At 31.2% G+C, this 23,245-nt stretch overlaps 1 protein-coding gene across 1 annotated transcript; it reads right to left on the minus strand.

Moving 5' to 3' along the window:
- Nucleotides 1-176: 176 nt before the first annotated feature.
- LOC133191561 (uncharacterized) lies at nucleotides 177-19,414 on the minus strand. The gene is made up of 13 exons (XM_061327309.1): nucleotides 19,295-19,414; nucleotides 18,978-19,031; nucleotides 18,697-18,764; nucleotides 17,745-17,890; nucleotides 17,300-17,480; nucleotides 15,490-15,575; nucleotides 14,906-15,116; nucleotides 11,114-11,138; nucleotides 3,877-3,944; nucleotides 3,593-3,738; nucleotides 2,946-3,126; nucleotides 2,734-2,810; nucleotides 177-578 (listed from the first exon to the last, which is right to left on the minus strand). The coding sequence occupies exons 1-13, from the start codon at nucleotides 19,363-19,365 to the stop codon at nucleotides 354-356; spliced, it is 1,539 nt and encodes a 512-aa protein (XP_061183293.1). The 5' UTR covers nucleotides 19,366-19,414; the 3' UTR covers nucleotides 177-353.
- Nucleotides 19,415-23,245: the final 3,831 nt, after the last annotated feature.

The raw sequence follows: 23,245 nt of genomic DNA on the forward strand, positions 1-23,245 counted from the left end.
GCAATATACTTTGTAAAATCGTAATCCATTTAAGACTAACTGAAAGACTTGAATTTGAGCTGGAACATGATTTTATGAGAGACAAGTAGTACAACAAACAGGAATAACAAATTTGTACTCGAATAATGATTAATGTATATTCCAGATAATGAGTTTAATCTCAGGATATTGGAAACTGTTGTGATCTCATTGAAGAATAAGGTTCTTAGACATTTATAGTTAAAAATCAAACAATAATGGTAGACTTTTCAGAATAGACATTGCAATTACAGAATAACTTTGGGATTGACAAACATTTGTATGTTTTTATACGAAAATTTTTATCACAGTTAGGCTTATCATGTTTTGTATCTTCAATATTTTACACTTGCTTCATCAGCTCTCATAGTCACTGCTTTGGGTTCCTTGTTTGATTCTAATTCAGGAACCACGCCATTTCTTGTAATTTCTCGGAAAATTATCTTAGGTTTGATCAGTTCAAAATGTTTAAACTCGGGAGTAAACGTGGCCACATACAAACAAGTTAAAAACGCAATGATCCACTCTGATATTGTTGATGTCAGATGAGCAGCATAACCCTGCAAACAAAAAAAAAAAAAGAAAAAAGATAAATACTAGTACTTCGTTATGCTAGCAGTTCCAAATATGATACAGAAGTGTCAGACTCTGTGGTGTTTTTTTGTTTCCAGTTCAAAAAAATGTATCGAATCAACGTATGAATGAGACTATTGTAAATTGATGAAATATGAAGATAACGCACAGTTATAAAGCTCATAAGTCCATTGAAACAATACAAATCGGGAGCAGAGCATGCACGACCTCTAAAAACATCAGAGGTGGGATCATGTGTCATGGAGGAGTAAGCATCCCCTGTCGACCGGTCACACCCGTCGTGTGCTCCTTGTCATGAATGGGAAAATGGAAAAATCCGACGAGAATTTAGTGCGAAAATAATGGCCTAACAATTAGTATGGAAAACTTCAAAACGCCAGTCAACATTCAACTTAATGATAGATTGTATTTATTGACAAGGTCATTGTATCGACCATAGCATTGCGAAATGTTGACTTTTAACGAGACTGTTGCTATTCTTGTTTCATCAACTTGTTTGTTAATAAATAACCTTGTTTAATTGAGATATTGTTCGTACGTGGAGCATGCTCTTGCGTATCGAATCAACTGGGAAACAAACTGCATTTGCAGGTGATAAATGCTGACTGACGTTTTTCATACTAATTGTTAGGCCATTATTTACACACTGAATTGTCGACGGATTTTTCCGTTATTTCCCGATCATGACAAGGAGCACACGGCGGGTGTGACCGGTCGGCAGGGGATGCTCACTCCTCCATGGCACCTGATCCCACCTCTGATGTTTGGAGGTCCATGTTTGCTCTGCTCCTATTTTGTATTGTTTAATGGACTTTTGAGCTTGAATACTATTCGTTATCTCCATATAAATAAGGAAATTTACGATAGAAAAGTTGATCATCGTGTTTATCATGAAGTTTTGTTGTAAGGTTACATTTAATGTCCTATTCTAGTAAAATTTCCAAATATTAAACAGATGTGTTAGACTGTGGTATTTCTTTTTTCGAGCTCAAAAGGATATTTAAAATGAACTTAAGCATGAAAATGAATATAGTTAATTGATAAAACGTTGTTGATATATCCACAGCAGGAGACTTCTTTTCATGTAGAAGTTTTTGAAAAAAAATTCTGCTTCATATGAATATAGAAATAGATCTGCTAATAACGGAGCGCAATTAGTACCCGTTGGTATTCCGACAGATTGTTCGAAGACTTGATCTCCAAAAACTGCATAAATATTGTCAATCAGAAATCAAGCATCTTTTTAAAATCAATTTCGAAGTACTTGTCAGTACAATCAGAATTTGTTTTCACAAATATAATTTGCAAATGACCAAGGACAAGGTAAGTAATTTTACAACTTCTGTATTTATTGAAAAACAGCTGTCTATGATGTCAATAAGCCAGGACTTTAATAATCATGCGGAATGGTTGTATAAAGTGTTGAAAAGCCGTATGTTTTGGTGTTATTGATTTTGTTCAAATTCTGTGATTTCAATTTTTCTTGAAGTTCTTTGGAGTTTTTAAGTATCCACATCTGATATACACCACTTCTCGAATATATTGTTGTACAGTAATACTGAAGCTTTTCCTTCACTGCTGTAAATATTTTAGTGAAGAGTAAAGAAAGAGGCTTGGTAGAACATTTACTAGAACGCGCTGTATTTTTTTGTTTATAAGGATTTTTATGAAGTTAAGGAATCGAGTATAGGTATGGTAATTCAAATTTGGTTGTTGGAATAATTAAAAATATTCATAATTGACATGATTTTGAAGAATTTCCTCCTTGAACATGTATAAATTAATTATTGTATAGAATAATTGCATAAAATAAAAAAAGGATTCTGGGAACCAGGTTTTTGAACTATAATAACAACAATACACCCAAACTCCTTTAGGAAGTGATGTTTTAATAATAATGAGATGAAATATATGCAGATTAACACAACTGAAAAACCAAATAACCGTAAACGATGTATTATAATATGTTTGGTAATTAATTGTAAGCATGAAGTGGACCTACACTACAGCAAAAAGCTGAGAACGTATGAGTGTAAAGTGCACATTGCAACTGACAATCTCATGGACTCGGAGATCCTCCGATATATACTTTATTTCGAAAGTATGGAATGGTTTACGTACCGGTTTATCTGATGTCCAGCATCGAGGCTTCAGATCTTTTGGTTTGTCTTCATTTGCTAACCTTGATGCTATCAAAACTGAATTATTGTCAAGAAAACAATTATGACATTGAGTTTTTTTTCCGAAGGGAGCAACAGAGAGAATTATAATGCGTACGAGTCTTCGTATGGCTTATATAGTGCTTAGTGTTTTTTCCTATGAACAAAGGATACTAGTTATCATAAAACTAAAATCTAAAACACAAATTATTAATCTGGCTAAAATTAGTTTTCTGGAGGATCCTGGGATATCAGGTAGTTTGAAAGAAAGATAAGTTTGAAGACAACAGTAAAAAGCTCCAATCACAAAGGCTAGGAAGGCACCAATCAAATGTACAACGACAACATTCTCATCCTAAAATTAAAAACAAAATTATGCGACATAAATATCTTAAGTGGAGGAGAGTTTAATTGTAAGAGAAATAGATTGATTAATTGTACGTTGTATAACGTGCCATTCGAGAATTTTTCACTCATAAAGAGACGTCACCGTATGCCGATGAAGGGCTTCAAATTTGGACCTATACTCGGCACTCAGGGCCTTTGAGTAGTGAGGGTTCTATATCGTGCCAACGCCTACCCTGACATGGGACCTCGGTTTTTAAGGTCTCATCCGAAAAACCCGTGACTTTCAATTCTAATGCCGGGCGCTTGCAATTGGCGAAGGAACAGTCACTACCTATGTTTGACGCGGCGCGGCAAAAAAGAATCGAACCTGGGCTCCCGATCACGAAGCGAACGCCCTACCGTGACCGGTTTAATTGTAAGAGAGGCACGGGAAATTGAGAGTACATGTTTTCTCCAAGTTTTCCATAGTTTACCTGAAAGTTTCCAACCAGACTTATTCCAAATGCAGCCATCAAGCCCAATGCCAGTGCTACTCTATTAACGTTTGTTATGCTCCTCACTGGACAATCACGCTGATAAGTTTCTACCTGCTTATATCGTATATAGAATACAGCTGAGACTGAAAAGAAATTGTATTGAACAGAATCATTTTTTAGAGTTCAAAATTCAGGAATAATGGCAAATTTAATTTAATTCATGTTTTCCCGTAATTTCCAAACTCCACCAATATACCGTAGTTTGTTTTGAATTCTATTACCGATGACTGCTCCTATGTTTAAGAGTTGTCCAAATACACAGCTTTCAGGAGGCAAGCTGCCTGTGTCACTGAAAATAAAAATTAAGTCATTCAAAATGACATTTTCAACTTGCATTCATACAAATTAACTTAAAAATGCATATACAATGTATTCATTTTTTTTTCAATTATAAGAATATACTGTATATACATTCTACTTAAAAGAGGGTGTTGCAGTTCTTTGTTATTTTCCCTAAAGTTGTAGCAGTTTAAAAGAAAAATTTAAAGTATAACAGAAAACGGTCTTAATTTTTTTCAGATACAACGGTATATACAGCACAATGTAGAACAATATTTAGAAACTGCATATCGACTTCCAATTTGCCATTAAATGAAGTGTAAATTAGTCACATAGCAAAATAAGTCAAGTTTTCTGTTTTTCACATAGGGAATCCCCATTGTTCTGAAAAACTGCCTCCTTGAAACAGAATGAATTTCATATAAGCATAAAGAGACAGGATTTTTCTTCAAAACTGCCATTTCCGATTTTTGTTTCAAAGAGGCATATTTTTGAAAATCACAAAAATCGAATAAAAATTATTATCCATCCGAAATGCAAAATGTTGCACATAAAATAGGAAATGTTAATTCAGTGTCGGAGCTGGTCTAGCGGTAAAGCGTGTGGACTCTATGCAAAGATTCTTTTACCTGAGAATGGGTTCGAATCCTGGAATGGATGGTATATATATATATATATATATATATATATATATATATATATATATATATATATATATATATATATAAACATTTTTTTCCTTATATGATGGAAGTACAATGTAACACCTCTCTTAAGAGAGAAAAAGAGAGGGAGAGACTGTCAAAAAATTAATGGATGATATTTTATATGCATGCAGAATTAAATTGTTTTCCTTCATATTGTGATCTAAAACTAATAAGACATATATTTATTATTTAATGTTATTATTTAGTGGCGATATCTTAAAAAATAAAGTATTATCATTTTAAATAATTTAATTTCTTCATACGCATTTCGTTTTATTATTGTTGTGTTAATTAGTGGCTCAGATTTGACTTGAAACAACTAAATTGAAATGACTCAATGCAATTTCTTGGATATTGCATCAACAGCGTGATTATTGGACACATTTTATATATTGAAAAATATTAACGCAAGCTGTCTATAGTACATCTTTCAAAATGATGTGCGAGGTGCACTTGTCATTGATTGTGCTTTTTATCGTTCTAACTTTTTTCGTGCAATATGGCGACATTGACCATAGATGTGAAGAAAAGTTTACTTACAGGTGGCCAGTCTATGTTAGGAAAAAAACTATGCATGAAATAAACGTAAAATGTGAAATGTTTTGATATAACAAGCTGGACATACCCGTCGTATAAATAAAGTCAACTACATAGCATTATCTATATTTAGAGAAAACTCTTCATGCGTCGTGGGTATTTAACTGTCCTTCTCGATTTAGGGAATAATCACGAGTTTCTGTAACACCCTCTTTCTGAAGTGACAATAGAATAGGTAAATGCATAAAAAGTTTCAGAATTTTTATAACGGTGTAGAAGAACTTCATTTGAAAAAAATTACTACATGAAATATGGAGATAACAATACGTAAACAATACAAATCGGGAACAGAGCAAAAAAGGACCTCCAAAAACATCAGAGGCAGGATCAGGTGCCATGGAGGGGTAAGAATTCTCTGTCGACAGGCCACGTACACCCGCCGTGTGCTCCTTGTCATGATCGGGTATTTGGAAAAATCCGTCAACAGTTCAGTTTGTAAATAATCAACAATCAGTATTAAAAACTTCAGTCAGCATTTGACCTAATGATGAATTGTTTTTCCTAATAAGGTCTTGTATCGACCATAGAACTTGCGAAATGATCCCTTCAAACAAGACTGTTGATATCCTTGTTTCATCAACTTGTTGGTTAATAGCTTGCTTTGTTTTAAAAATTGATCGTACATAGAGCATGGTCTTGCGTATCGAATCAGCTGAGAGACATAAACCCCATATGCAGGTGATGAGGATATATTGCTACATAAGTAAGGGAAGTTGACGCTCGAAAAGTTGAATATCATCACTTTTTTCATAAGTTTTATTGTTAAGTTACATTTAATGTCTTTTTCTAGTAAAATTTCAATGAAAATGAAGCAGATGTGGTGTCTTTTATTTCAAATTCACTGGGATATATCTAGTAGACACATGATAATACATCCTAAAAGAATTTCTAATAAACATAATCAGAAGAAATTGTATTTTTTTTATCCTTCAGACCTATGTCAGGAACAGACAGTAAAACACGCTTATAACGAACACGCATAGAAAGATCTCACCCTTTTAACGAATTAATTTCCGTTCCCTTAGTTTCTGAAATGTATCGTAAAATGAACTGATCTACGAACTACGTTTCTTGAACATCGCTATAAGCATGTTTTACGGTAATGAAAGATCTAAACCTTGATGAAATTTCTTCTTTTGTGCATGTGAAAAAAAAATTGATTTTTTGATTGCAATTTTACATTAATTGTCTCTATTATGGTTTGAAAAGTTTTAATATGAAAGAAATATGATACAATAAATTCCCCACAAATTACTCTTTTGTCCATTTAGTCAATTTTTCAAATCTAAGCCAAAAGAGAATTTTGATATATGTTTTCTTATCAAAATAACCCCTAGATTTTGACGTGACGCTACTTAACCTTTTTTTTTTTGCACGCCTGACTTCCATATGTTTTTGTTTATTAAACACAATGTTTTAAAAATCATAACACACAAAAGCTCCTTCAAAGTTTGTAGAGTAGTTGTTTTGATATTTTTTATCAGTTACGGGAAATTTTTCATATTTTCTGACTTTAAAATGTAAGTATTTATGTAATATATATTTAAAGTATATGTTAAGCGATAAAAATTACTCTACGAATTGACTGTAAAAGGTCCAAAAATGTCTGTAATTTGTTGATAGACATAATGACACTTCAACTACGACAAATAGTATCAAATATGTTCTGCAATTTAGTTTTGGCAAAGAGAAAGAGAAGTTCATTGATAATTATAAAAAAAAAAAGTTTTGTTGCACTATATTTATATTGGATTCCGAAACTTCATAAAAATCCTTACAAACAAAGATACATAGCGGGTTCCAGTAAATGTTCAACCAATGTTCAACCAAGCCTCTATCTTTACTCTTCACTAAGATATTAACAGTGGTGAAGGAGAAACTTCAAGAGTACTGTGCAACAATATATTCGAGAAGTGGTGTAAATCAGATGTGGATACTTAAAAATTTCAAGGAACTTTTGGAAAATTTAAAATCACAAGACTTTACCGAAATCAACAGCTTAAAAACTTACGACTTTTCAACTTTATACACAACCATTCCCCACGAAAATTAAAGTCCAGGCTTTTTGATATCATTGACAGCTGCTTTTTCAATAAAAATGGAACTCGTAAATATACTTACCTTGTCATTGGTCATTTGCAAAATTATTTCGTTAAAAAACATTCTGATTGTACACACAAGTACTCTGAAGTTGACATTAAAAAAATGCTTGAGTTTCTGATTGACAATATCTATGTGGTTTTTGGAGACCAGGTCTTCCAACAATCTATTGGAATTTCTATGGGTACCAATTGCGCCCCGTTATTATTTTTTTGTATTCATATGAAGCAGAATTTTTCCAAAATCTTGTACGTGAAGAGAAGAAAACACTTGCTGTGGCGTTCAACTCGACATTTAGATATATCGACGACGTATTGTCAATTAATAATAGCTATTTCCATTCTTATGTCGATACGATATATCCTGGTGAACTTGAGATAAAAGATACCACAGAGTCTGACACATCTGTTTCATATTTGGATATTTTACTTGAAAAAGACGTTAATGGTAATCTAACAACCAAGCTTTATGATAAACGTGATGACTTTAACTTTTCAATCGTCAACTTCCCTTACTTATGCAGCAATATACCTTCATCACCTGCATATGGGGTATATATCTCTCAGTTGATTCGATACGCAAGAGCATGCTCTACGTATGTACAATTTCTAAAACGAGGTAAATTATTGACAAATAAGTTGATGAAACAAGAATATCAGCTGTCTCGTTTAAAGTTATCATTTCGTAAGTTCTATGGTCGATAAATGACCTTGTCGGCAAATACAATTTATCATTGACTCAAATGCTGACTGACGTTTTTCATACTAATTGTTAGGCCATTATTTACACACTGAATTGTCGACGGATTTCTCCGTAATTTCCCGATCATGACAAGGAGCACACGGCGGGTGTGACCGGTCGGCAGGGGATGCTCACTCCTCCATGGCACCTGATCCCACCTCTGATGTTTGGAGGTCCGTGTTTGCTCTGCTCCTATTTTGTATTGTATAATGGACTTTTGAGCTTGAATACTGTTCGTTATCTCAATATATTCCTGACTGTAGTAATATTTAAAATCGTTGAACACGAAATTCAGAAGTTTTGTCAACATCAAGTTGATTTGAAATTACAACTTGATGTTGTAACGAAATTACAACTTGATTGTTGTAATCATTCATGTTGTAATTTCGTTAATAAAATATAGAAAAGAAGGACGTTATTGCTTCATTTGAGTAACTTAGTATTGGATTAAAGGCAATTATTTCTTGCTACTTTATGCTTTTAGTCACCTTCACATCAAAATATATACTATTTTAGTCATTCAAAGTTGTTTTAATCTACACGATTAATGATAAATAATATATATAGATTGAGTTTGATGAAAAAATAAAAGATATTGTTTCTATGGTTACCAAGACGGAACATGTTGAATTTTCCTAATTTTATAGCAATATCAAACCTTATGTGATATCTTCTTGTATCCAGTTAGAGATTGTATGGTGGTCATAACTGAAAGCCAGGGTAGTTATTTTTATATTTATGAATAAAGACAGCTTTGGGAATTTACGTATACGTGTACGCATTTAAGGAAACTGAATATTTTCAAAATTATTCAATACATGTTTATCAAAGCAACGGATTTTTAAGAATATGTTCTGAACTTTTTGAAACGTGGAAATTTAGACCGCTCTTTTGCCTCTAAAATTGCTTTTCAGAGAAAAGTGCTCTGTAAAATAATATAAACAGATGAAAACATACAGAAAGTAAATAAGTAATCACCTTTCGGTATTGTTGCCATATCAACCATTGCCAACATAAAAATATCTCTCTCAAAATTGTCACAAGGATCTTTATCATTTCGTTTTGTTTGTTTGTTTGTTTTAACATCCCTTCAATAATTTTTCACTCATATTGAGACGCCACCACTTACATGTGGATGGCTGCAAATTTAGATACTCGGTAGCTTTGAGCAGTGGGGGAGTTTTTTTCGTGCCAGCGCCTACTGCGATAGCCTACTGCGATACGCGATCTCAGTTTATACAGTCTTATCCGAGGGACCGGTCTCCGCGTAACACAGTGGATCTAACCCGCGACGTAAGGATCAACTCTTTACTCCGCAGCTCTAGAGCAATCGCTCTAACCACTGCTCCGCCAGGGCGACTTCTATCATTTGGTAACATTACAAATGTGGTTGCTTTTATCTTGTGAATCCCTGGCTTATCAAATGATTAAAAAATATTTCTTTCAATACTTTGTTTCTTTGGTAATTCATGTTATAGTATACAAGACAACAAATGTTTGAATGGTATTTTTAAATAACTTGCTATTGAATAAGCGGGGCCGCAGTTAGTCACAAGTATATGTAAGCATCCTCATATAGTACTTATTCAAAATTGAATAAATCACAAATCTTCATTGCAAACGATAAGGTGAGGCCACAGTAGCGTGACAAACATTACAATTAATTTTCTGCACATAAACAAAGGTTCTTTATATGTGAAAACACATTTACAGGGAGTCAGAATATGATGTTGTGATATATGGAGAAGTTCTTTAAAGTCTGGAAAAGAACAACTGTGCGCAATGCCCATAATAATATAATATCAATATTGATATACATGATAATATAATAATATCAATATTATATATTGATATACAATAACATCAATATTATATATTGATATACCAAATAATATAATAATATCAATAATGATATACATTCATCGCCATGTAATAGATTAAATTCGGTGTAAATTTGGTGAAGTCATGACCACTAGAGTAAAGATGCTGTCACAATTTTGAATCAAGCCTTGACAAAGAACGCTCTTTAAAAATATAGAGCAATATCATATTACTCATACCTTATGACCCACTGGCCTGTTTTTTTTTTCCAGATGCATGTGATTTTTTTTCTTTTGGACTGACACTATCCCTATTTTTATAGCTGTATCAATAGCATGGTTTTAGAACAATTATCAATACACAATTCGTAAAGTAATTTAAATAATGACCCTCAAGAGTAATGCCTAAATAACACTCATCTTTTTCATTTGTATTTCGTTATATTCCGTATCAAATATCTACCTGATATAAGGAAATCCTGGCGCAACATCCCCATTTCCAACAGCAATACCATATCTATTGTATAGCGCAGAAAATAAATACATAATAATGCATTTAATTATTATAAAGATCGGCTATTTTTCTTTTTATTCAATACATGAAAACAATTTAACAGGCTATTTAATGGTTTTTTTTGTTTAAAAATTAATGAAAAATTAAATAAATAATACAAAATAAATCAATAAAAAGGAAGAAAATAATTCTGTAACTTGACACAACAAGAGGCCCATGGGCCTTAACGGTCATCTGAGTTATTTATTATCATAGGTGAATAATCAAAGGGAATTACTTCTCTCAATGTAGAGTAAAAATTCCCTACATGATCGATGGAGACCTGCCATAGCACCAGAGCCCCCGACCCAGTGATTATGGGTTTCACAAATCTGATAAAAACTCACTTGTTCATTATAATTATGTACTTAGTTCAAAAGAATTAATGCATTTTTCAATATATGATCAGTAGAGCCACGCCCTAACACCGGAACCGGAACCCCTGACCTTGGGGCAATGAATTTCACAATTTTTGAAGAAGCATTCCTGCTCATTATAACCATGCACTTAGTTTGTCTGCAGAATCTGAAGGAGAGAGAAGTTTTAAAGAATTAGAGCATTTTCACCACAGTGACAATAGAGTCTCAACCTATACTAGAACCCCGGAGCCAGAGATCATGAAATTGACATTTTTTGAAGAGACTCTCTTGATCATTATTACCATGCACTTCGTCTGTCTGCAAAATCTAAGGGGGAGAAAGAAAGAAAAATAATGCATTTTCATAATAAGATCAATTGAGCCCCGTCATAACATTAGAACCCTTCACACCCTGGGGGCATGAATTTCAAAATGTTGGTAGAAGGTTCAATGCTTAATATAATCATGACGATAGTTTGACATCTGATGTCCTAGAGCAAAATAGAATAGTTTTGAAGATTGCAATGATTTTAATGGTTTTGATCCCAATTATCAGGTTCCTGGGGCAGGGACCATAACATTCCCAATTTTTTACCCTGGTCCCCTGGGGCCCAGGAAGTGGGGCAAAAGCCATCAAAAGAAATGCAATATTCAAAAATCTTCTTTGCTCCTGGAATTTTTGTTCCCCTTAACCCATGGTATATGGGTATAATTAGGCCAAGTGAAAAAGATGAAAATTTACGACCGCATTTTCGACGAGGGACGAAAACAGAAGCAATACGTCAACTGAGTGGCAATTGAAATGAGGCAAGGAATTAAAATTGAGAAGCTGGGTATAGTTGTTTTGTAAAATTGAATCATATCATATTTTATTGCAGTTTACTCACGTAATGAAAAATGAGATAGGAACGTATATCACGATGAATACTGGGAAAATGTGCAAATTATCTCTAAACATCTTGGAATAATGGTTTAAGCGTCAGCTCCTCTTTCAGAGGGTTTACAGGTATAGCTAATGAAAACATGCATAATGAACAAATAAAAATTTATTGATGATATATATATATATATATATATATATATATATATATATATATATATATATATATATATATATATATATATATATATATATATATATATATATATATAAAGCACTAAAAACCAACAACACTGTATATGCCAAGTGTCGGATCTACTAAGTAGATACAAGGTCACGGATGGAAATTTATATAAAGCACTAAAAATGACCAACGACACGAACAATAATAATTGTCAAATTTTCGGGACGACCTGTCCCTTCCTCAGGACAAAGAAAAAAGTTAAGAAGTCATAAAAACAAAGGAAATAGAGAAGCAAAAACAATTAGCACTACTACTTTTAAAACTACTAAGCACTATATGTATTTACAATGTTACATGTTTAATTTGAAGTTTATAACCAGTTGTAAAGAAAGAAATACAGACCGCTATAAAATACGTCCGGATTCATTTATTTATATAAGAATAAAACATATAACAACCGTTAAAAATATTTTTAAACATAATAAGATAGATGTCTATTCGATCAAACCAAAGGTCTTAAAACTGTGTAATAAACATTAATCCTTTAATGAAAAAAAAAATCTTTACTTGAAGAATGACACTCCAACATTTTTATACTACAGAGACTGTAATTTAGAACGCTATTGTTTTTGTTAGATTTCAAGAACCACTTAAAAGTAAAATAAAGATAGAATTATACCAAATGTGCTCAAAAATCCTAACAGTCGATTCACGATACTTCAAGTTTTGCAACACTGAAAAAAAAAATATTGTGAAAAAAATATCAACTTTACTTCAATTTAGCTTCTCATTAGTCCCCTACCGGTGAAACCGGAGGGGACTATAGGTTTCCTCTGAGTCTGTCCGTCCGTCTGTCTGTCTGTCTGTCAGTAAGTCTGTCTGTCTGTCTATCTTTCTATCTTTCTGTCTGTCAGTCTGTCCCACTTGATTTTTCGCACTTTTTTTCTAAACGCTTGCAGATATTGAGCTGATTTTTGGTATGTGAGTGTATCTTGATGAGTTACAGATCAAGTTTGCATTTCGTTCTGCTTCAATGATTTTTGACAGAATTACGACCTTTTCAATTTTTTCAGGGTTTTCCACAATTTTTTTTCTAAACGCTTGCAGATATTGAGCTGATATTTGGTATGTGATTTTACCTTGATTAGTTATAGATGAAGTTTGCATTTCGTTCCGATACATTGATTTTTGACGAAATTTTGGCTTTTCTATTTTTAGCGGGAACCAGTTTACACTTGCCGGTAGGGGACTAGTATTGCTAATGCAATACTTTCATAATGCTTGTCCTATATGGTAATCATAAAACTTTTTTCAATAGAAGACTGAACACATTTATTTTTTCAATATTCTTTCTGGAATCATCTCTAATGGTCCAACGGGTCAATATTAGGTAGGAGTATATACATATATAACTACGTTTTTATCGTTTTGAAACTATTTGAAAATGCAAAATTACAAGCAGTAGATAATTCGTGATTATTAAGTTTCACTTTTTAGAAAAATGGCAGTTAGAAAGCTAAAAATTGAACTTCTACAAACCCGGATACAAAGTACATCACACACACAGTAAGAATAAAAAGAAACAAAGGTTTACCTTTTAACTGACACCATTCCAATCTTTACATGCATGCTGACAGCTATATAATTGTTATCAGTGCCTTGTGTACATAGCTGTGTCTCCATAGTATGCTGTGTGTGTGAATTATAGCTCCTGAATACACCAAAAGACATTTTTCCCGTCCAATAAGATATAAAAGATAAAGTTCTCATTACTGTTTTTTTAATTAAAAAAATTCATTTATGGAAACATAAAAATGTGAGCCTCTAAAATCAATTGATTTAATGATGTTTTCTTTTACTGATCATAATAAAAAACACATACTCAAGGTGAATGGAATGGTAACGGCCTCATCTGGCCCCTTATTTGATATAAAATTAAAACTCAAATAAAATTGTGATACTTTGCAGTTGAGAACTTAATGTTGCTCGTTTTAAAACCAGCACTATAATTTTCATTCAATGTGTACATGGAGGTTTTAAGAGTATTGATATGTCACACAATTATTTTCTTTCCATACAGAGTTAACAATATCATATGCATGTGTATATAAAGTTTATATATATATATATATATATATATATATATATATATATATATATATATATATATATATATATATATATATATTGAGAGTGTTTTTCCCACTTTTTAAGTGTAAATCGATCAACAACAATATATATATATTTGTACGTGCATTCATGGCTAACTTGTTAATTTTGTATCATGAGACTTTGTGTCATCCAAAATGAAGGAAGACCATTGAAAAATGCATAGCACTAGAACAATTACATTCAAATCAATGCGTATACACATTACCTATCATTATGCAGTATAACATTAATATTCCTAAGACTAATCCAAACCAGTGATCCTCAAGACCATATCAAATGTCTACTTTTTAAAAAAATACTTTTTTTTTTCATCATCCATGTGCATTTTTTCCTGCTATAAAAATTACCTTACTAATGTTGTTATAAGCACAACATGTAAATAAAATCTACATTATTTTGTCCAAATGCTATTCCTAATAAAATTGACTACAGTTTGAGACGCAGCGTTTATATGGCACAGAAGTCTAATATTTATTGTATTGGGAGACCCCAAATTCTCAAAAGCATAGCACAATATAGTGCATAGAATCTTGCAGGGCAAGAAAGACCACAGAAATGAGTTTGACGTAGAGGTATAAATGACGTATGATGCTGAATGTTCAACTGCGCTACTGTTTCAAGAAAGAAAAGGAATTTGGTTTTTACAAAGTAAATCTAACAATTAGACGGTCAAAATTTAGTTTTAATTTTGCTTGAATTAGAGCATTATCAAATACTGAGAAAGCATGAGACTTTCATAACGTCATTCAAAGATAACATTAATGGACAACAAAACATATTCCAACACATAAAATAATATATTACATTATATATCACATTTAGGCTTATCACAGACATAATTCAGTTTAATATTTGGCACTTTCTCCACCATTTTCTATCGTCATTACTTCGTTTGTCTTTGATTGCTGACTTGGTGCTATTCCAGAAAGAACACATTTCTGCCGGAACGTTATTTTAGGCTTAATCATTTCAAAATATTTAAATTCTGGAGTAAACGTGGCCACATACATGCAAATTAAAAACGCAATTATCCACTCCGATAAAGTTGATGTCAGATAAGCTGGGTAACCCTACAGAAAGAATTATACATGTACTTTATTATTCATTTTAATTTTAAGGGTGGGATGGGATTAGTAAGGAGGAACCTAAGTTATTACGAAAATGGACTTCCACTAGCTAATAACTTCCATATTATTTTGTAGGAACTTTAATGTATTCAGACAAAAAAGAGATGTTTCCACAATGCAAAAACTCGTCACAGTATGATATGTACTTTAGAAAAAAGGCATTGCACCATAGGTGTAAAATCCATCAGGAATGGAAGTAAACCTTGTTTGATACATAAGCCTCGAGAGATTCTATCTTGTTCGAAAATAAGACACTTGATATTTTCTTAGAAATCATTTTTTTCTGGCAATTAATAAATCAAAAAGGGGGACCTACCGCTTCGCCCGGGCTCAGACCTATAGGGATCTTTTTATCCGATTTCCGCGGATTTTCCTCCATTGCAAACTTCCCTGCCACTAAAACTATACATTTGTCAAGGGTAAAAAGTTTTACAGATCATGAAATTTTAGCCATTCAAACATTAGCTGAAAAATTAAAATGTAATGTACAATATATATATATATATATATATATATATATATATATATATATATATATATATATATATATATATATATATATATATATATAATTTATCTTATGTAATCAATATGTACGGAAGCCCATTTAGGACATATAAAAAAATATTTTTGAATTCGATATAACGAATTGTCAAATTTGTTATAACGAATTTAATTCGTTATAACAGTTTCTTTGAATTCGTTATAACGAATTTCATCTGTTAGAACAAATTTGTTGAATTCGTTATAACGAATTGAAAAATTTGTTATAACGAATTAAATTCGTTATAACGAATTCTAAAACTTGTTATAACGAATTAAATTCGTAAAAATGAATTCTTTAATTTGTTATAACGAATTAAATTTGTTAGAACGAATTCGACAAATCGTTATATCGAATTCATATATATTTTTCTACAGGCCCTGATTGTTGAATTTGATTAAACGAATTTAATTCGTTGTAAAAAAATTTTAGAATTCGTTTAAACGAATTTAATTTGTTATAACAAATTTTAGAATTTGTTTAAATGAATTTAATTCGTTATAACCAATTTTTGAATTCGTTATAATGAATTCAACAAATTTGTTATAACAGATTAAATTCGTTATAACGAATTCAAATAAACTGTTATAACGAATTAAATTTGTTATAACAAATTCAACAATTCGTTCTATCGAATTCAAAAATATTTTTAATAGGTCCTAAATGGGCTTCCGTAAATATGTATTGATTGGGTTAATGTTTTTTTTATGAAAAAATTAGATATATTTATCGAATTTGATCTGGTTTCTCAAAATGTAAGGTACACCAAAAATCTAAAAGTAATGAACTACCGTATTTATACATGTAGCAAACAAACTGCAATTTTCCAATTATTTCTGTCCAATAGCAGCAACTTGTACGGAGGCCCATTTAGGACCTATCAAAATTATTTTTGAATTCGATATAACGAATTATTGAATTTGCTTTAACCAATTTAATTCGTTATAACAATTTCTTTGAATTCGTTATAACGAATTAAATGTGTTATAACAAATTTGTTGAAATTGTTATAACGAATTCAAAATTTGTTATAACAGATTTAATTCGTTATAACGAATTCAATTTGTTTAAACCAATTCTTTAATTTGTTATAACGAATTTAATTCGTTAAAACGAATTCGACAAATCGTTATGTCGAATTCATATATATTTTTTCTACAGACCCCTATTGTTGAATTTGATTAAACGAATTTAATTCCTTATAACAAATTTAAGAATTTGTTTAAAACAAATATAATTTGTTATAGCAAATTTTAGAATTCGTTTAAACAAATTTAATTTGTTATAACAAATTTTTGAATTCGTTATAACGAATACAACAAAATTGTTATAAAACATTAAATTCGTTATAACGAATTCAAAGAAATTGTTATAACGAATAAAATTCGTTATAACAAATTTGAATTATCGAATTCAAAAATATTTTTTGATAGGTCCTAAATGGGCTGCCGTAAAGTTGTATCGTTGCAATAAAATTAAAGTTTCCTGATTAATCAATAGTCTGATAGCTAGGGGTATGATGTAAACTTATTTTTTCGGAATGACATGCAAAACTTTTGCGATCATCATTCACAAAGGATACTGACTATCATAAAGATGAAAGTTAAAACGCAGATAATGAATCTTGCTGATCTTAGATTTCTGGAGGAACCTGGTATCTCTGGTAGCTTGTAAGAAAGATAGGTTTGTAGACAGCAGTATACCCAGCCTATGAAAAAGGCTAGAAACGCACCAATCAAATGCACAACCAAAACGTTCGTCTCCTTTAATAAGTAAATAAATAAATTCATAAATGATTTAAAATAAATAAATATATAACTTCTACTCTGACTTATACTAGTATCTTCCATCCAATAGAAAAAAAAATATGATGATTTTTCAAAATAATAGAATCTAAATACCATTTCAAGGTTATTAGGTTTAGTGAACAGAAATGTAGTACATATCAAAATAGGATATTTCACTTTTATGCTATAAAATGCAATTTACAAATCATATATATTAAATAGTTTATCATATTACAGGACCTGAAAGTTTCCAACAAGACTAATTCCAAACGCTGCAATCCACCCCAGTATCAATGCGGCTTTATTACATTTTGTTATTCTTCTGACTGGGCAATCACTTTGGTAAGTCGCTATTTGCTGATAACGTATATAAAATACAACCAAAGCTGGAAGTATTAAATAAAATCAACCATAATCTAACAACATGAACAAATAATTCAAAAAAATATCAAAAATACCTTAGGAGAACTCTTTATTGCAAAGAAAACGAGCCTCATTGAATATTTGTCCAATAATCCCAGTCAATAAGCGTAAGATAACGAAAAGTGATCAAACTCAAAAGTCCATTTACACAATACAATACAAATTATAAGCAGAATCAACAAGGGCTTCTGACAACAGAGATGGGATCAAGTGCCATGGAGGAGTAAACTGCCTCGATTTAGAAATTGTTCGTAAATAGAACATGCTCTTGTGTATCGAATCAACTGAGAGACATAAGCTCCATATGCAGCTGATATTGGTATATATCTACATAACGATAGGAATGTTGAAGTCATCACTTTTATCATAAAGTTTAGTCGTCAGTTCGCCATCAATGTCATTCTGTAGTAAAACATACAAATATGAAACAGACTCTGTGTTGTCTTTTATTTCGAGTTCAATGGGATAGGTCAAATCAACGTAGGAGTGAACTGAATATTGTAAATTGATAAAATGTCGACGATATATCTTAATGTCGAAATTAAAGGCCACAGCAAGAGACTTCTTAATTTCATGTAAATTTTTTTGAATAATTTCTGCTTCATTTGAATACAAAAACAGCTCTTCTAATAACGGAGCAAAATTAGAACGCATGGAAATTCCAACAGATTGATGGAAGACTTGGTCACCAAAATCTACATAGTTATTGTCAATGAGAAACTCAGGCATCGTTTTAATATCAAACCCGTAGTACTTAACCTATAATTACCAATGACTGCTCCTATGTTTAAGAGTTGTCCAAATACACAGCTTTCGGGTTCCTTGGTACCAGTGTCACTTGAGATGATGAAGAAAAAGTTCTAAGTGTTATCTTTAGATTCTGATCTTATATAGGAACGGTACTAGTAAGATTGAGAATGAATACACATGCTATATATTATCCTTGGGGACGAACATCAATATAATGAAACTAATGAATGATATTGAAACATTCCTAGAATAGTAAGATTACTTTACAATTGAAATAACCATTGTAGCTTCAAAGCTTACCTAATATATGGAAATCCTGGTACAACGTGGCCATTACCTACGGCAATACCATACCTATTGTCGAATAATAAATGATGCTAATTTTAGGAGAGTTTTTTTGATCGAAAGTTGTTGTTCGTCTACATACTCTCTGTTTAAAACTTGCTGTAACAATTTATTTCAACGAATTTGGTTGAAAGAGTCCTGAGATTAAAAAGATATAGACATCTCTACATTCTGTCCAAATAAATATACAATTTAAATACTCTCTTGGACTTTTAATATAGGTTTATTCAAATAACCCCAAAGTGGAAAAGGACTAGAAAATGTTTACGTACGTAATGAAAAATGATGCAGGAACATATATCACGATGAATATCGGGAAAATGTGCAGTTTATCTCTGAACATCTTAAAATATTAGTTGAAAAATAGAACGTTTTTCCAACAGGTGTACAAACATTCCTGCTGAAAACAAAGAAATAGGATAAATTTAAACGATGTGATATTAATATTAGTTACATTTACAAGGAAAAAACCATAGAAAAGAATGCATTTGCCCAACATTGATTAAGAATATATGGAACAACCAATTTAAAATAATTTTAAAAAAATTACAAAAAATGTTTTTGAAACTATGGGGAAATATCAAATTTAGGCATACAAATAAAAGATGTTTATAATATTTAAATCTCTGTATAACAAGTAAAATGTGAAAAGTTTAATGGTTTTTTAGACACTGCCTTAAAGGGTGGTAGGTTAAATGCAAGGGAAACCTGTATCTCCTCTGCTGTTTTCATTGTGTGTTAATGACTAAGAAACCAATTCTATACGAGACATAGCTTAGACTTACAGGACATGAGTCTTTTCTTACTATTTTATGCAGATGATTTAGATCTTATTTATGAAAGCCCAGAGATTTACATCATGTGTTAAACAGATTTAGTAAATACTCTGTTGCATGTAATTTAAAGGTCAATACAACTAAATAACAACAAGCTAATTCAGAGAATTCGTGTCCCGCTTAAGGGAAAAAAGAGGGTGAAAGAAATAGATAAAATGCAGATGGAGAAAGAAAAAAACGTCAACCTTTATTTTTCAGCTTTTGACCTTAAGGTCAATAAGAATCTTAAAAAAATTCATGACCAAAGGTTTCATTGCAATACCTTACAGGAAAACAAAAATTATTATCTGAAAACTATATATGCAATATTTCTGACCTTAACCTCCTTTTAACCGCAAAATCAATATGGTTGTAAAGGTCATTGAGAGTTGTGATATGAAATTTCAATGCAAAATCTCAAAGTCTCTTTCAGATATAATTCGGGAAAAGTGAAAAAAGTATTTCACAGAGAGAAAATATGAATTTATGACCTTGACCTCTGACCTTTTGACCGCAAAATCAATAGGGTTCTTCTTTAGGTCATAGGGACTTGTGATAAAAAATTATATCAGAAAGAGCTCAAAGAAAAGTAAAGTCTTCATCTGGAAAATATTATTTGCGATTTATAAATTTATGACCTATGCCCTTGTGACCCCAAAATCAAAAGGGGTCTTCTTTTGGCCATGAAGAGTTGTGATATTTGATTTCATTGAAAAGGCTCAAAGACCTTTTAAGATATCGTCCGGAAACAAAAGTGTAACACACAAAACAGAATGTACGAATCTATGACTTTGACCTCTGACCTTTTGACCTCAAAATCGATAAAGGCCTTCTTTATAACTCAAGTTAACATCAGGAAAATGTTATTTGTAATGTATGGATTTTTATCTTAAACTTTGAACTTTTGACCTCAAAATCAAAAGGGCTTTTTACGAGACGGAGAGAGTTGTGATATAAAATTTCATTGCAAAGGTTCAAAAACTTATTGCCAAAAAGATATTGCCCAGAAATGAAAGTGTTACACACAAATGAATGAATTCATGACCTTTGACCTACTTGCCTCAAAAGCAACAGGGGTCTTTTTTACGCCATAGGGAGTTGTGGTATAAAATTTCATTGCATATGCTCAAAGGCTTTTGGAGATATAGTCCGGAAACGAAAGTGTTACACACAGACAGAACGTATGTATTTATTACCTTGATCTTTTACCTTTTGACCTCAAAATATCATTTTCAGTGAAAGCTGGGGACAATTACAGTCTTTTTAAAGAAATTAGAAATGTTGATGTAAATCTAGAAATTTAGAAATAGATGTTAATTACTTATAAAAGAATTTTGGCTGTATGGTTGTAAGACAATGAGTTAGATATTGTTAATGAATTTAATTATTTTTTTACTTAATCAATTATAATGGTATATGTTTAAAAACAAAAAAAAATGCTGCAGATCAGGGCAAAAAAGCCTTATTTTTAATATATGCAAGTAAAAAAAAAACATGTCTTAAATGTTGAAATACAGTTTTCTTTCTTGATACTTATGTAACCAGTGGCCCCCTTTTTAATATAAAAGATCAAAGCAAATTTAAAATTGTGATGGTTTTCAATAAATAATTTTAAATGATGCTTGTTTTACAACCAACATTCATTTTGATTCAAATCGTACATGGGGCCACAAAAGGGCGACACATTAGAACATTTTCCCTAATTTCCTTAGATGGAATTTAGTCACATTAGATATACTTTTCTCTTGAGAAACACAGAGTACAGTCCTGACTATCCGAGATTTTATTTTCATACACAATGCTTGAAAAAAAAAAAAAAAAAAAAAAAAAAAAAAAAAAAAAAAAAAAAATATATATATATATATATATATATATATATATATATATATATATATATATATATATATATATATATATATATATATATATATATATATATATATATATTGGTGGATAGACAAGCTTGAAAGCCTGCTATGATGAAATGATCTCAAATAATGCTATAGCTGTACTTTGAATATAAAGAAAGAGTTGTCAAAGTTAGGATTGTTTACAAATGGGACAACATTGAATAAAGTAATCATAATTAATATACAAGATTTTTTTATAGATCGATCACTGTTCGTTATCTTCACCTTTTTCATCACAAAGCAAAGGCCATGGTAGCACAGTCTTCGAAAGGGTGGCGTTTTTAATATGAGTGGCAGATGTACGTATTTCTGACAAAATGGATTTCAAATATAAAAAATACTAAGTTTAAAATTTCTGATCAGTGGGTCGTTACAGGAATGTTTTAAGATCCCGGAGTGTTTGTTTGTTGTGTGCTTCAAATCTCAAAGAATATGACATTTCATTGACTCTTGATATAAGAAAATATTATGTAAAAAATGGTATTATTAAAGACAAAGTATATTTATATTTATCAATGTATATGTACTTAGTTCAAAAAGTGTGATAGAATTATCTAACTAAGAATAATTCTTAGCCAAAGATTATATATAAACCTTAGTACGATAATGCTACCAACAATGATTGAATGATAAATTATTGTTAGCTTGCATACTCGTCAAATTCATATATGTTTATGTTGAAGAAATGATATAAATCCGATATATACGTATATATATTGTTTAAAGAATAAAATGAAACCTGAACATTTGGATATAGATGTAACAGCAATTAATAGAATAGTTTGGACATACCGGTATTCAATTGTGTAAAAACGAACCACTGTGTTTAGCCGTGTTAAAAAAAAAACAACTCACTAATGAAGTAGTACCATAATAAAAATTTTGGGGCGATTTTGGAAGCGAGTTGATGTATAAAATCTTGTGTCCTAAAGAGCTAAGTCTTGTATTTTGTTTCGTTATTTTCGCGAAGGAAAAAAATCAACTCCAGTTTTTTTTTTTTTTTAATTTCGATTGAATATCTTATCCAAATAAATGAAATATTAATTAATAAGACATATTTTTAATTTATTTGTATTTGGAAGGACTCACTGTAATAGACCATCTTCATTATTTTGTACATCTATATATAATCTGGGAGTGTATCATTATCAACCCGTACTTATAACGTATATTACATAAAGTTCGAGAAGGGGTACAGATAAGGGTGTGAAATTCAGTACGGCAGAGATGTTGATATCTCAGCTTTTACAATCCAATTATCAAATTACAATGTATATAATATTTGTCTTCAACGATCGTGTAAAGTGTTAATTTCTGAAATCAATTGAAAGTGTAAAAAATACCTTCACTTAAATGTTGACCTACAAGTAATAAATCTATTAGTCAAAACCTGACTTCAAAATTATCATAACATGCAACTATTCAGACAAATTTTATGAGAACGATGCCCAAAGCATCACTGTAATTTTTATTAATACAGCGTTATTAATAACAGAGT

This window comes from Saccostrea echinata, unplaced genomic scaffold, assembly GCF_033153115.1.
Source record: "Saccostrea echinata isolate AGI-Se365-2 ecotype Australia unplaced genomic scaffold, CSIRO_AGI_Sech_v1 ptg000023l, whole genome shotgun sequence".
NCBI classification, from domain to species: domain Eukaryota; kingdom Metazoa; phylum Mollusca; class Bivalvia; order Ostreida; family Ostreidae; genus Saccostrea; species Saccostrea echinata.